Source organism: Hesperophylax consimilis, chromosome 20 (assembly GCF_061612785.1).
Source record: "Hesperophylax consimilis isolate HC1 chromosome 20, BYU_Hcon_1.0, whole genome shotgun sequence".
NCBI classification, from domain to species: domain Eukaryota; kingdom Metazoa; phylum Arthropoda; class Insecta; order Trichoptera; family Limnephilidae; genus Hesperophylax; species Hesperophylax consimilis.
In genome coordinates, this window is record NC_142855.1 from 11396734 (window position 1) to 11408882 (window position 12149).

Below are 12149 nucleotides of genomic sequence, written 5' to 3' on the forward strand. Positions count from 1 at the left end.
AAATAACACAATACAATATAAATACTAACTAGTAGAAAAGGAAAATCTCCAAAAAAATAAAAAGACTACAGATTCAACCCATACAAAAACAATACACACACTAACACTATTAAGTTTCCCGCAACGATCGAACGCTACTCTCTTAGGAATGCTATGAATCCTGCGAGGCTCGTATTGAACACATCGATATTTGTGCATAATCTATTAAATGTGCTACAGCTTCTTCTTATAAATACATTTTCAAGATAATTAGTATTGCTCTTAGGAATATAAAATGTGTCCGGAGATCGAGTTACTCTTAATGGACATCTGAAATGAATATTTTGTAAAAGGTATGGGCTATCAATAAAATAGTGGATTATCTTATATAGCATTACTAGGTCTCTGATATCTCGGCGTTGATCAAGAGTTTTAAGGTTCATGGACACATTGTTTTCATCATTTCGCATGCGATAAGAGACATATTTCAAAAACTTTTTCTGAACTCTTTCTATATCATTATACTAATACATTTATTTTACTGCAACATTAAAGTTAGATAATTTTCTTACATTTTTAAAGACAATTAATGCTGCGGTAGAAGCCATAATACTCATCCACAATAAAAAAATATGTTTTAACCCTAAATGTATAATATAGCAAATACATCCGGATTTGTGTTATTTTATTTATTTGTGTTTCAAATATAGGCCCCGTAGTAAGCGTTGAAAGATGGTTTGAAAGGGAGACATGTAAATACGAATATTAGAGGAAAAAATGGGAAAATATTTAATAAAACACGACTCGTTTAAAGTAGACCAAAAATCTCTCGTCAAATGCTTGAGTTGCATTTAAAGATACACTGTGAATTTTTTCATTCCTATAACATATTAAATAACAGCACAAAACGTGTTTTAGATAATTTTGAGAGCTTACTTTGCGATTTTTTTCTAAAAAGGGAATTTCATATAATTAAAGTTTCGTCAAAACAAATGTATACGTATTATCTTCAATAATAACATATACTTTTTTTGGAATTTAAAAATTTAAGGCGTTAACGAGAAACTTGTTATAAATCGGTAGAAATTTGGTATGCGGGGGCTTAAATAAGTTGATTTTCAGTGATAGGCAATTCGGCAATTATTGTGAACTAATGATAAACATTAAAAAAATATATATTTGCCTTACCTTCTTTGTGAATATAACGAAATATAAAATAAAAAATATTAAAATTTAAAAAAAAAAGTATTTTGATTTCCATTCATTTAATTACAACACTAATTTTTCGAATATATATTTTGAAAAACGACCCCAAAAAACTCGTTTTTCAAGATGTTTTAATACGATCGATAGGACCAAACCTACACTCATTTAAGTTTTCCTAAGCTAAAATTGTGGTAAAAAAGGTTGTTATTATTAGTGCCAGGAGTGATTAGAAAGTTGTTGGAATGGTAGAGAAGTAAAGGAATACTTAACGCAATATGTCTGCACCGGAATGAGATTCGCAGTCGAATTAAAATAGATGTAACGTAGTTTTTTAACGGTAACATTGTGGTATACAGTAGGGAATGGTGGAATAAGGGGGTATTTCACTATGTCGGGCTAAATATCTGATTAGCTATCCGTTGGCTGGCTTTAAAGATCAGAATAACTTCGTTATTCAACGGCGACCGTTTCACCATTGTTTCGAGCTTCCGGATAGATAACACTCGAAATAGTCTGGCAACATCGCAAAATGTTTGCAGTTACTCCATCTACTTCCACGGCTGTCATGCGTCACAGTCCGCCACCGCGAAGTGTGCATTTTTTGGTTATGTTATGTTGGTTATCAGGTCATTTTAGATAGATTCGTGTCGAATTGATACATTGTTTCTTATTTTGAACACAATCAAATAATTCAGGATGGATCATACAAGCATTCAAATTCATTCAACAAAATTCGACTCACTTCTCAGCTGTTAAACTCGGAATGTTTTGACGCCATCTTTGATTCGAGGAATAGCGCCTAACGTGAAGTTCGAGCACTGATTAGTCAAATCGAACTTTAACCCGAGCGTTAGCGTTATTCAGATATAGTGAAAACGAAAAAATGACTAATCCGCGGATTAGTGCTTGGTCAGAACATAATCAGAGATAGTGAAATACCCCCTAAGTCGGAGAAAGAATTGCGGGGTTCACTGGTAGTTACTAGAAAACTTTAAATAATTGTTTTAAATTGTTATCCAACTGATGAAAATGTTTTTAAAATAAAATGTGCTTAATGACTGTGTGGCACTTTTCTGCATACTTACTGATTATTTATTTATTTATTAAATGGGCAATCATAACCCCCTTCAAATACTTCAAATTGACAACAACGACAATAGTTAAATTAATAAGTTATTTATTATTTATTTATTCATTTATTTAACGCCCAGAGGGCTTTTACATGTAGGTGGTACAATTTTAATGACAGTTTTGAAACATGAGAAAGAAATATTAAAAATAACAAGAACATAAATTAAAAAAATACAGCAATTTGACTGGCTTACAAAAATACAAATTCCATTTAGGAATAGTGTTGAAATAAATTTTTTACGTGATTAATATTAATATTTTATATATATCGACATCACCTAAGTATTGTTTTCCCATAGTGTGAAACCGTTGTATTGGGAAGTTCGCAATGTAATTGCGCTTATGTGTGTTGCAGTGGAATAGTGTATTTTGTCGTGTTGTTATCGTAGGTATTCGTAAGTTTACGAGTTGCAGAAGTTCGCAACAGTCGAATTTAGAATTTTGAATAAAAAAGTTAAGTTGTTTATTTAACGCCTGTCTTCCAATGTGTGTATTTTTAGAGTATTTAATAAGAAATGATATTGTAAGTCTTCTAGTGGGATATTTAATTATATGAAAACATTTTCTGTATTTCAGTTTTCGCGTTCGGACGTTCCTATAGCGTTCTCTTCATTGCCAGAGCCCTCCAAGGAATTGGGTCCAGTTGTTCGTCTGTTTCTGGAATGGGGATGCTGGCAGAGCGCTATCCTGATGACAAGGTAAGATATTAGAACATAGTACTTCTACACATTAAGATTTGAATACTAATCTTCCATAGAATTGTTAGTTTGTGTTTGGAATTGAATTGAATTGAATTTTTATTATTGTACCTTTTGATACACGGTGCACATTGATATCAGTAGATAAAATAAGAATAAAACTATCTAATTTTATATTATGGTGAAATACATGATTGAAGCCACGTTAGAAAGAGACAACACCACGCTTTGTAATTTCACTTAAAAGTTTACTTGGCACTGTTGTTGTGTTTTCCAAATAAGTCAATGTATTCAACATACAAGGTGTATCGGCACGTGCCCGACAAACTTTATACAGCTATTCCTTAGCACATTTGGAGTAAAAAATGTTATGGGCACTTTGCTGTGGGGTAACATTTTTTTCAATTAAAAACAAAAAAATATTAAAAATCCACACTCCATCACTGACATTGCCATTGTTTCTCGTGTTCAACAGCTGTTATTAGCAAGTGTGTCAAAAAGCATCCTCGCTCTTTCATACACACTAAATAATAATAGTTAAAAATGAGACGAATGGTGCCGTGCCATTTCGTTGTGATTGTAAAAGCGCGCCAATGTAGGTACGTACGTACATTACTCAATGAAACTCGACAAAATATTGCCAGATGGGTTTTCAAACTTTGACAAAGGATAAAACATTGGTGACATGTGGTGAAAATATGAATAAGAATTTTTTTATTTAAAAAAAATGTTACCGGACAGCAAAGTGCCCATAACATTTTTTAGTCCAAATGTGCTAAGGAATAGCTGGTTAAAGTTTGTCGGGTACGTGCCGATACACCCTGTATACTGATTTTTCTGAAACCGGATGAAATTACCGAAATAAATTTCGGTCACACCCGATCGGCATTTGGCGACGTTGGAGTTGTCGACTCCAGTTTCTGGTAAAAAAGGTTCAATTCCTTAGTCAAACCATTTTCTTTAAGTTTAAAAATTATTGTTTTCCAAAAGATTGAGGAAGATTGGGAAATTTCAAAAACACAAGAATAAATAACCTAATTGAAATTGAATGTCAACCGGGAATATTTAGTAAATTGGTCCCCGGCAAATGCTGATATCATCTGCACATGCGCTAGTCTGTCACTCCTCTCTCTTCCACACAAATCAATTGAAACCTTTTCCAGGAACGCGGTAACGCCATGGGCATTGCGCTAGGCGGACTGGCTCTCGGTGTGCTGATCGGTCCGCCGTTCGGCGGGGTCATGTATGAGTTCGTCGGGAAGTCTGCACCGTTCCTGATACTCTCAGCTTTGGCACTTGGTGATGGACGTAAGTACAACATAATGTAGTCATTTAATGTTTCATTTATTGTAATCATCTTTCCCTTGTCCCCAACCGTCTGAAGCCAGTGAGACTATGGCCTCCCTTTTATGGGGAGGGGAATGAAATGGGAAAGAGGAAGGTGGGGACGTACCTGGCTATTCTGATCTCGTCTTCAAACACGGCTAAAACCATTTAAAGCAACGCTATGATTTTGAATGGTGGACTTTCACAATATTATATAAAATATATTATATCCATAGACATATGAATATTAGTAGACCTGCCCTAAGTGATTAAAAGCGTATTATCCCCACTCCCCATACCGGTTCCATTGGAGCCGGCTGTGCTCGCGTATGGCCTCAAGTGAAATTTGAAAACGTGACGTCATCATTCTTGTGCGAACTATGGTCGAGGCATCATCGGTTCATTTTACGAAATAACACGGCAAAATGTTGACTTGTACTATGAAAACTTGTAAAAATAGATGTGAAAAAGAGAATAAACCCAATTGTCGTATTACATTCCATATATAAGCATTATTTTACTTTATTTTAAGCATATTCACATCGTATAATATGAATCAGTTGTTACTATCACATCGAGAAACGTCTGGACGCGAAACACAAAGCTGGTTGGTTGCTGGGAAGTAAATTATGAACATTTATAAAAGTGTCTTAACTAAATACTTAAACGAAATATTCGACTCTGAAAATGAACCGAATTTTTTTTCCGAATTTGGACTTCGCAAATTTGTTCATAACGTGGCGAGTAATTTGCGCTCCCATGTAAAAATGTCTATTCATTCAAAAGCAGATTTTACTTTTAAGAAGTAAATGGTGATATTATAATGCGAGATGCCTATTTACTGTCAAATTGATTTATTGACGAATCACAGTCAGCTTCACTCCTTTCGTTCTTCAACAGTTGATTTTACCCCTCGCCATTATCTTCTCGTCTATTAATTCCTATGTCTGTGATTATATCATAGTAAAGGTTAATACTTCTTCATCTGCACCTTCTATCGATGTATTAATTTAACTCAATCAACAAAGTTACTAAAAACTACTGCTCTGTAACTACATTCATAACACCTATTACCTATGTATAGATTTTATTTGAACTCCTTTGTACAACAGATCTCTCTATGATAACTTGTGTTGTACTTACCTTACCTGTAACAATATACACATTTAAAAGCCTTAAAGGTAATAATTCATGAATAATCTTTAAATAGACATTGTTTTGGAAGTAAATGCTCTTGTGTCTACGGGTTTAATCGCCGTACACAATTGGATAAAAGAGACAAAGATTTATTTCGAAGCGATACAAAGAAGATTTGAATTAGAATGTTTGTTTCAGTTCTCCAACTTCTGATGCTACAGCCGGCCGTGGTGCGGCAAGAATCAGACCCTCCTTCCCTGAAGGCGCTTGTCATGGATCCGTACATTATCATTGCAGCTGGTAACACTATTATCCTTTTCACATCAACTCCACATTTATCACTCAAGTCTCTTTTGAGAGTCTGTCTCTGAATATTCGAATTTCAAATGGTGACACTATTTCAAATTCTAATACTCACAAATCTCACGACGTTCATATAATAATACTCCCATTAATCTTACAGTATTCACACAATAGTCCCACAAATCTCGAAACATTCGCATAATAGTCACGTCATGTGAAAGTTCCATAAATCTTACAGTATTCACACAATAGTCCCACAAATCTCGCAACATTCACATAATAGTCACGTCATGTGTAAGTTCCATAAATCTTACAGTATGCACATAATAGTCCCACAAATCTCGAAACATTCACATAATAGTCACGTCATGTGAAAGTTCCATAAATCTTACAGTATTCACATAATAGTCCCACAAATCTCGCAACATTCGCATAACAGTCACGACATGTGAAAGTCCCATAAATCTTACTGTATTCACACAATAGTCCCACAAATCTCACGACGTTCACAGAATAATCCCATAAATTTTATAGTATTCACACAATAGTCCCACAAATCTCTAAGCATTCGCATAATAGTCACGTCATGTGAAAGTCCCATAAATCTTACAGTATTCAACAATAGTCCCACAAATCTCACAACATTCGCAGAATAACACCGTAACTGTCATTTGACAGTCCCATAAATCTTACTATTCTAGTCTACAAAATGTTACAAAATTTAGACGAAATTTTACAATGTTCACAAGATAGTCCTAAAACCAACTAAAATATACAAATGACTATTTCATAACTTCCATAATGTTGGTACCTACCTCACGATATTCACACAATAATTGCGCAGTCGTCCAATAAACTTTAAAATATTCCTAAAAAAATCCCACTAATCTCATAAAAATTGTTCAATAGTTCAATAGCCTCACAATCTTCACATGAAAGCTTCGTAATCTTCACAATATTTCCGTAAAAGCCTCGAAAATCTGATACCTTTTATCGAAACCTCATGAGATTCATAAAAAATCCCCGTAAATCTCATAAAAGTACTTACACAATAGTCCAAAAATCCTCACAATTCTAATAAAAAAAATCCTCATAAATCTGACAGTTTTTGCACGATAGTCCAATAAACCACAATTTTCACACGAAACCTGCTATATTTCACAATATTCACACGAAAGCCTCGCAAATCTCATAATATTCACACAAAGCCTCGTAAATCTGACAACGTTTCCATGATAGTCCCGATATCCGAACAATCCTAAGGTAGTTTCCTTTTGGTTCCAGGTGCCATAACCTTCGCCAACATGGGCATAGCCATGCTCGAGCCGTCCCTGCCTATCTGGATGATGGACACCATGGGAGCAGGGAGGTGGAAACAAGGAGTCACCTTTCTTCCTGCCAGCATCAGTTACCTTATTGGTACATCACGATTATCAATTTAAAAAAAATACTAATAATAGCAGTCAATTTATGGCGCTGTTATGTAATAGTTCATCTCGAGGGCGATTTCCATTGAATTCTCTCACCTACCATAATAATTATGTAAGGAATGAACAATATTATAAACGGTATCAGGAAAATCATAGATTTCGTAGTATAACATTTAAATATTTTGTTATACTTTTTAGAGACTTTTACAAATTTACACACTTTATTTTTAAAGTCTCTACGTCTGGCGGTTTGTTTAAAAACGAACATTCAGATCGTGCGTTGAAAATTCTGACAATGCGTTCCAAACCTTTGCCTCAATATATCAAATTTTCTGCACATTATCTGGTTATTTCAATGTGCACTTATCGGTGTTCAAAGTATTCTCAAACCCTCCTGGTTCAAAAAATATGGTCACGGAAGTTTTCCTCCATCGCATTGAAAATACCCAGATGTCTTTATAGGGCAAGTCTATTAATTTGGATGTAGATGATTGTATACATTTTAAAATCTTCTTTTTTGTTCCAGGAACCAACCTGTTCGGACCACTCGGCCACAGGATGGGCCGCTGGCTGGCGGCCTGTCTGGGGCTTGTGATTATCGGCGTCTGCCTCATCTTGGTGAGTATCTGCTTCTTCCTCGATAAGACGCCGCTCTCTTTGCAGTGATTCCAATTACACTGTACCTACCAGGGATCCTAATGGTATACCTAGATTTAATGTATTACAAAAAATATATTAACAGTGAACCAACCAAGGATCCTTTGTTATATATATCTAAATAGTATATTTGTGCTTCTGTCTGTTTGTGCACTTAGTTCTTCTAAACTATGCAATGGAGTTTGATAGGGTTTTCACTATCATTTAGAGAATTTCTTCCGAAAGGTTTATAAATATAAAACATGGATATTATAATTAATGAGGGTAGAGAAAAGTCGAGCAACGCTGGGTACACGTCAGCTAGTTATATTATAAAGAGCAATTGAAGTGAAGTAACACAAAACGGCGCTATACAAATTTTATATATTATATTATTATCCGTATCTGGAATTCACGCACCTAATACAAAAACTTTATTTAAAATATATATATATCAATGACTATTTAAATACAATGCATAGTAGTTTGTTCAAAGTCTTCCTTGCTAGGAATTCCTGGTCTGAGGCGGACTGTAGAGTGTAGGTTGTTGTTTTGGTGTAACATCATTATTTCCTCATGTTAGTGTATGTTGATTTCCACATCTTCATGTTTGTTGCATGCAGTGGCGGCTCGTGACTTTTGGGTGTACTAGAGTGCTAATATTATAAAAAATGGCATTTCTGATGTTGTTATAGCTTAAAATGATTTTTTTTTTTTTTTCGAAAATCGATTTTTTGTATGAAGATTTTCAGGAAATTTCAGTATAGCCGTGCGCCGCACGGAATTCCTGAAAATCTTCATACAAAAAATCAATTTTCGAAAAAAAAAAAAAAATCGTTTTCAGCTACAACAACATCAATTAAGCCATTTTTTGTAATATTAGCACTCTAGTAACCCAAAAGTCACGAGCCGCCACTGGTTGCATGTAAGTTGTGTTGCTTTTACTTCATAAATTAATAGTGGACCTACCGGGGATCCTTGAGGTACACCTGAAATTTACAAAATACAAAAACCAAATTGCAAATGTTCCCCCAAAAGGCTATAAAATCACTATAGAAACAGAATGTAATAAAAATATACCTTCACTACTATATCACATAAGTATTCATCTTACGTATTTATTTATTCATTTTTGGGAAATCGACAGTTTACATTTAATCAGTTTGTACATAAGTATTATATATAGTAAAATAAAACCAACTATGGATTTCCTCCTTGTGACTTTAACTGAGACAGCATAATATGGAATAAGTTATTTAAATTTGTGAAAAAGGAATATGAATTAAAAAATTTATACAAAACAAAAGATTATATAAAAGAGAAATTTACAAAAAGAGAATACAGAAAAATACAAAGAATATAAGATTACGAATAATCTATTGACACTATTTGAAAATCTCTTACTACCATCACAGTAAGCGGAAAATGTTGCTTGTGTCGTGAAGGAGGACTTGGCCAGCCGAGGAATTGAACACACTACGCCTAGGTAGGACCCAAGCGCGATGCCAACTCAGCTACTGACCGACAATAATCAACATGATACAAATCTTGAAAATGATCTAATTTCACATAATATTATTTTTGTTCTAGATCCCAATGGCAACCTCCATCAATCACTTGATCGTGCCCAACGCCGGATTAGGCTTCGCTATCGGCATGGTGGATTCCTCCATGATGCCTGAACTTGGTTATCTGGTGGACATACGCCACAGCGCTGTTTACGGGTCTGTTTACGCCATCGGGGACATTGCCTTTTGCCTGGGTTTTGCAGTCGGTAAGTCTAACATTTACTACTGACAAACATAAATATTTCACTCGATAAAACCTTATATCAATACGATATTGACTAAATCCATCTTCTATAGTTATTAGGCAACGTTAGACGGTATATACTACAAGGGGAAAACTTTTTTTCCTTTCTTTATTCAGTGACATGGACCACCAAGCTAGGCACATGCCCGTGTTGTGGTGGTTGATTGTGTGGCACTTAGCGCCGTCTTGTTGAAAGTAAACGTTGTCCAGATCAATACCATCCAATTCCAGCCATAAAAAATCATTAATCATCTCTCGATAGCGCAATCCATTCACCGTAACTGTTGCTCCAGCCTCATTTTCAAAAAAAGTAAGGTCCAATGACTCTGCCGGACCATAAACCGCATCAAAGAGTCACACGTTGAGGATAGAGAGGCTTTTCAACAATAACTCTTGGGTTTTCCGAGTCCCAGATGCGACAATTTTGAGTAAAACAGAGGTATTCATTTAAGGTGTAGTGATATTTGTTTAAAAGAAATGTTTTTAGTGATGATTTAAATTTAAGTATGTCGGTTATTTGTTTGATGCTACGTGGAAGGTTGTTATATACTTATATACTTACTGTGTTTGTTATTATATAACAAACACAGGACAGCCAAAAAACAATACAAACACCATAAAAATACACGAATGCATAAACACCAACATCTGCGATTGCCCCCCTCTAGAAAAAACAGAACAAATAAAGTATCTAGGAATCGTAATTGACCATAATCTTAGATGGACACATCACATCAAACAAATCACAAAAAGACTCCTCAGAACAATACACATTTTCCTAAATATAAGAAACATATATAAAATAAAACAATTGAAAACAATATATTATGCATTATGCCAATGAATAATAGAATATGGAATAATTGCTTGGGGAGGAGCAACAAACGCAGCTATCGCTCAAATAAAAAATCGCACAGAAAACGATATTAAAGGTAATACTCAAAAAACATAAACTAACCGACACAGACCAAATATTTAAAAGCTGTGACATACTTGATATACGCCAATTATATGTTAAAACTCTACTTAACTACATTTTCGACCAAAAAAACAATCCCCAACAAACACAAAATATCACTAATAGACCGGTCAGAAAAGCGTATAAAAAACATAAAAACTCCGACGGTAAACACTACCTTTGGACAAAGACACCATAAATACCACGCTATTAAAGCATTCAACAGTCTTCCACTTGAAACAAAAATTGAGGAAAATAAAAATAAATTCAAACACAAAATAAAAAAATGGATTAAAGAACAAAAAAGACAATATTTCCAAAATTCTATAACATAAGAGAATAAAACATATACACGCAACACAAAAAAATGTATAAGGCAAGCGGCACACACAGCACATAGATCATTGTAAGTGCCGATTTCCATTCCCTTCTAATGTTTTTATTTTGGTGTGAGAATTGGATTTTGATTTCTAATCTTTATTTTTGGTGTAAATTTATCTTTATTTTAATGTTGTTTTTTGTTTAAATGTATAAATTCGTATATTTTAAAATGGGGGCCTCAGCACGGGTGAACAACCCAGTGAGGCCAACGTTGCTGAATTGAAATGTGAAGTACTGTAGAGTAATGTATCAATAAAATAAATAATAAATAATACTTTAATGGCCATGTAGTGTGGTCCTTTTTGAAATATAGTTTTGTTTGCTTTTGGGATTAATAAGTTTTCTGTGAACCTTGTAGCGTGTTCATGTGTTGAGTTTTTTTATGAGAACTTTTCTGGAGATGATCGAACTAACAGGCATAACTCCATTATATATATGTCTGTCACTCTCAGAAGTTTGAGATTTTTAAAAATTGGTCTACATGAATCCCGGTGATCAAAGTTTTTTGGATGATAAAAACTTCTTTCGCGATTAGATACTGAGTTTCCCCAAAATACAATAACAATAATAGTTTGAATAACAGCTTCGCTTAACTGTTTAACTATACACAAGTAACTATAACTATACACAAGTTTTTTTAACAATAGTTTGTTTACCCAAATTACAAACAATTGCAAATGCGATTGTTAGAGAACGTTGCTCACAACGCAGTTGGTTGGCTACTTGCACGATGTCAATATTGATCAGTTGTTTTGTCTTCAGGGTTTTATCATAAAGACACTGATTCAATAAAAGTTCGGTTTTAACGAAACACTTGGATTGACTAATTGACTAATCTAGTACAATCTATTTGTGAGCTCTTACACTAATATTAAGGATATTGCATAAGTGATGTTTGTTCACAGGGCCCGCGATGTCAGGAACTCTGGTGAATACAATTGGCTTCGAGTGGATGCTCTTCGGTATCGCCATGCTGAACTTCGCTTATGCGCCGCTGCTCTTCTTCCTTAGGGCACCTCCCACTAAGGAAGAGAAAAAGGTACAGTTTAAAAAAAAACAATCCATAAATCGCCTTATTTCCTTTTAAATACACAATTATTCCAAAATAAAATAAAATATTCATCTCGCAGTATTCCCAAATCATACACAATG

The 12149-nt window shown here is 34.4% G+C and overlaps 1 protein-coding gene across 1 annotated transcript in view; it reads left to right on the forward strand.

Moving 5' to 3' along the window:
- The window catches only part of Vmat (Vesicular monoamine transporter), a 44729-nt gene that overhangs the window by 17386 nt on the left and 15194 nt on the right, over nt 1-12149 (forward strand). The window contains exons 5-11 of the mRNA XM_089644306.1: nt 2893-3014; nt 4178-4322; nt 5676-5777; nt 7065-7199; nt 7737-7828; nt 9437-9620; nt 11903-12036. Of these exons, the coding sequence (XP_089500432.1) occupies nt 2893-3014; nt 4178-4322; nt 5676-5777; nt 7065-7199; nt 7737-7828; nt 9437-9620; nt 11903-12036 (914 nt within the window). The remainder of the gene's footprint in view (nt 1-2892; nt 3015-4177; nt 4323-5675; nt 5778-7064; nt 7200-7736; nt 7829-9436; nt 9621-11902; nt 12037-12149) is intronic.